Genomic DNA, 2,333 nt, shown 5'->3' with positions numbered 1-2,333 from the left:
TCCACTCAGGGGGTCTCAGCCCCTCGCGGGGGTCTCGGTCCTTCAGGGGGTCTTGGCCCTTCAGGGGGTCTCAGCCCCTCGCGGGGGTCTCGGTCCTTCAGGGGGTCTCAGCCCTTCAGGGGGTCTCAGCCCCTCGGGGCTCCACTCAGGGGGTCTCAGCCCCTTGGGGGGTCTCAGCCCCTTGGGGCTCCTCTCAGGGGGTCTCAGCCCCTCGGGGGGGTCTTGGTCCTTCAGGGGGTCTCAGCCCCTCGGGGCTCCTCGCTGCCGGGGGCTCCCGCTGTGGTGACTGCTGTGGGGCCGTTCCCCCCGGCGCCGGCTCCCGGCGAGGGGCAGTGCCGGGTCCCCCCCGTGCCCGCGGCCTTGGGGAGGTGGCTGCGCCGGTGCTTGGCCAGGTGGGAGGCCTGGCTGAAGGCCTCGCCGCACTCGGGGCAGCCGAAGGGGCGCTCGCCGGTGTGGACGCGCCGGTGGCGCTCCAGGTGCGAGGCCCAGGCGAAGGCCTTGCCGCAGTGGCCGCAGGCGAAGCTCTTGCGGGCGGCGTGGCCGCGCCGGTGCGCCAGGAAGGGGGCGGCGTCGCCGAAGCGCTTGCCGCAGTCGCCGCACTTGTAGGGCCGGTCGGGGGAGTGGGTCTTCCTGCGGTGCTGCAGCAGGTGGGCCTTCTGGGCGAAGCGCTCGCCGCAGCTGCCGCAGGGGAAGGGCCGCTCGCCGGTGTGGACGCGCCGGTGCCGCTCCAGGTGCGAGGCCCACACGAAGGCCTTGCCGCAGTCGGCGCAGGGGTGGCGGCGCTCGGGCCGGTGGCAGCGCTGGTGCCGCGCCAGCGCCGGCCCGGCGCGGAACAGGCGGGCGCAGTGCCCGCAGCGCGGGGCCCGCCGGCCCGGGTGGGCGCGCCGGTGCCGCGCCAGCTCCGCGCTCTGCCGGAAGGTCTTGCCGCAGGCCGGGCAGCGGTGCGGCCGCTCGCCCGCGTGGCCGCGCCGGTGCTTGGCCAGGTGGGAGGCCTGGCTGAAGGCCTCGCCGCACTCGGGGCAGCCGAAGGGCCGCTCGCCGGTGTGCACGCGCCGGTGCCGCTCCAGGTGCGAGGCCCAGGCGAAGGCCTTGCCGCAGTCCCCGCAGCGGTGGGGCCGCCGGGCGGCGAGGCCGTGGGACGCCGGCTCGGCTGAGTGTTTGCCGCGCCGGCGCGGGCGGTCGCCGGCGTGGCCGCGCCGGTGCTGCCGCAGGTGCGAGCTCTGGCTGTAGGTCTCGCCGCACTCGGGGCAGCCGAAGGGCCGCTCGCCGGTGTGGACGCGCCGGTGCCGCTCCAGGTGCGAGGCCCACGGGAAGCTCTTCCCGCAGTCGGCGCAGCCGAAGGGCCGCTCCCGGCACGGCCCCCCGGGTGGGGGTTCGGCGCGGCCCGGCCCGGGCGCCGCCGCCGCCGCCGCCGCGGGGGCTCGGGGGGCTCCGGCGGGCACGGCCCTGTCCGGGCGCTTGGCTTTGCGCCGGCGGGAGCCGAGCGGCTTCTCCCGCTCCGCGCCGTGGGACGAGCCCACCCCCGGCCCCTCGCCGGGCTCGGCCGCTCCGTCCTCCGCCGCCTTCTGGCTCACCAGGCCCTGAGCTGCTGGAAGCAGGGGGAGGGAAACGGGAGTGAGGGGCCCTTGAGCGGAGCAGGGCCGGGAGGGAAAGGGATGGAGAAGCAACGGGATGGCCCCGAAAACTCATCCTGCGGAGAGGAGGGAGGGAGGGAGGGAGATGCGGCCGGGGGGGGGGCCCATCCCAGGTTGAGCTGGGCAGGTGGAAGGAGCTCAGCACACCGGGCCCTAATCCCTGCCTGGATTTCCAGTTTAAATCAGGGGAGGTCAGAAATGTTTCCCTGAGGGGGAAAAAGGGACTGAGGAGAGGGCTGGGGTTTGGGGAAACCTGCCGGAGGGGAGGGGGGGGGATGCAGAGCAGGGAAAGGGGAGTTCGGGGGGTTCCTTACCCAGGGACAGGAGGGTCTCGTAGCTCTCGTGCATCACGTCCCGGTACAGCTCCCTCTGCCGCGGGTCCAGCAGCGCCCAGGGCTCCATGGCCGGGAGGGAGTGCCGGGAGAACGCTCCCAAAAACCGCCTGCGAGGGGGCGGGAGGGGAGAGGAGGGGAGGGGAGGGGAGGGGGGACATCCCCTGACACGGAGGAATTCCCTCTCCCCGCGGTGCTCCCACCGGCAATCCCTGCCTCCCAGTCCCCCCAGTCCCCCAATCCCACCGAAATCAGCCCTGCCGGGGCTGTGGATCCCGAGCCCGGGGAGCCCGGGGCTCCCTCTCCATCCCATTTATCCATTGTCCTCCGCCCAGAGGAGCTGCTGCTGCTGCCGGGAACATCCCCC

At 74.7% G+C, this 2,333-nt stretch overlaps 1 protein-coding gene across 1 annotated transcript; it reads right to left on the bottom strand.

The window, feature by feature from the left end:
* Positions 1-230: 230 nt before the first annotated feature.
* Positions 231-2,066, bottom strand: LOC114072885 (zinc finger protein CKR1-like). The gene is made up of 2 exons (XM_027910712.1): positions 1,949-2,066; positions 231-1,588 (listed from the first exon to the last, which is right to left on the bottom strand). Exons 1-2 carry the CDS (start codon positions 2,034-2,036, stop codon positions 231-233), a joined length of 1,446 nt encoding a protein of 481 aa, XP_027766513.1. The 5' UTR covers positions 2,037-2,066.
* Between the last annotated feature and the right edge of the window lie 267 nt (positions 2,067-2,333).

Source organism: Empidonax traillii, unplaced genomic scaffold (assembly GCF_003031625.1).
Source record: "Empidonax traillii isolate 1590-97213 ecotype Southwest subspecies unplaced genomic scaffold, ASM303162v1 scaffold4313:size9769, whole genome shotgun sequence".
Taxonomy (NCBI): domain Eukaryota; kingdom Metazoa; phylum Chordata; class Aves; order Passeriformes; family Tyrannidae; genus Empidonax; species Empidonax traillii.
This window is presented reverse-complemented; position numbering and strand designations above follow the sequence as displayed.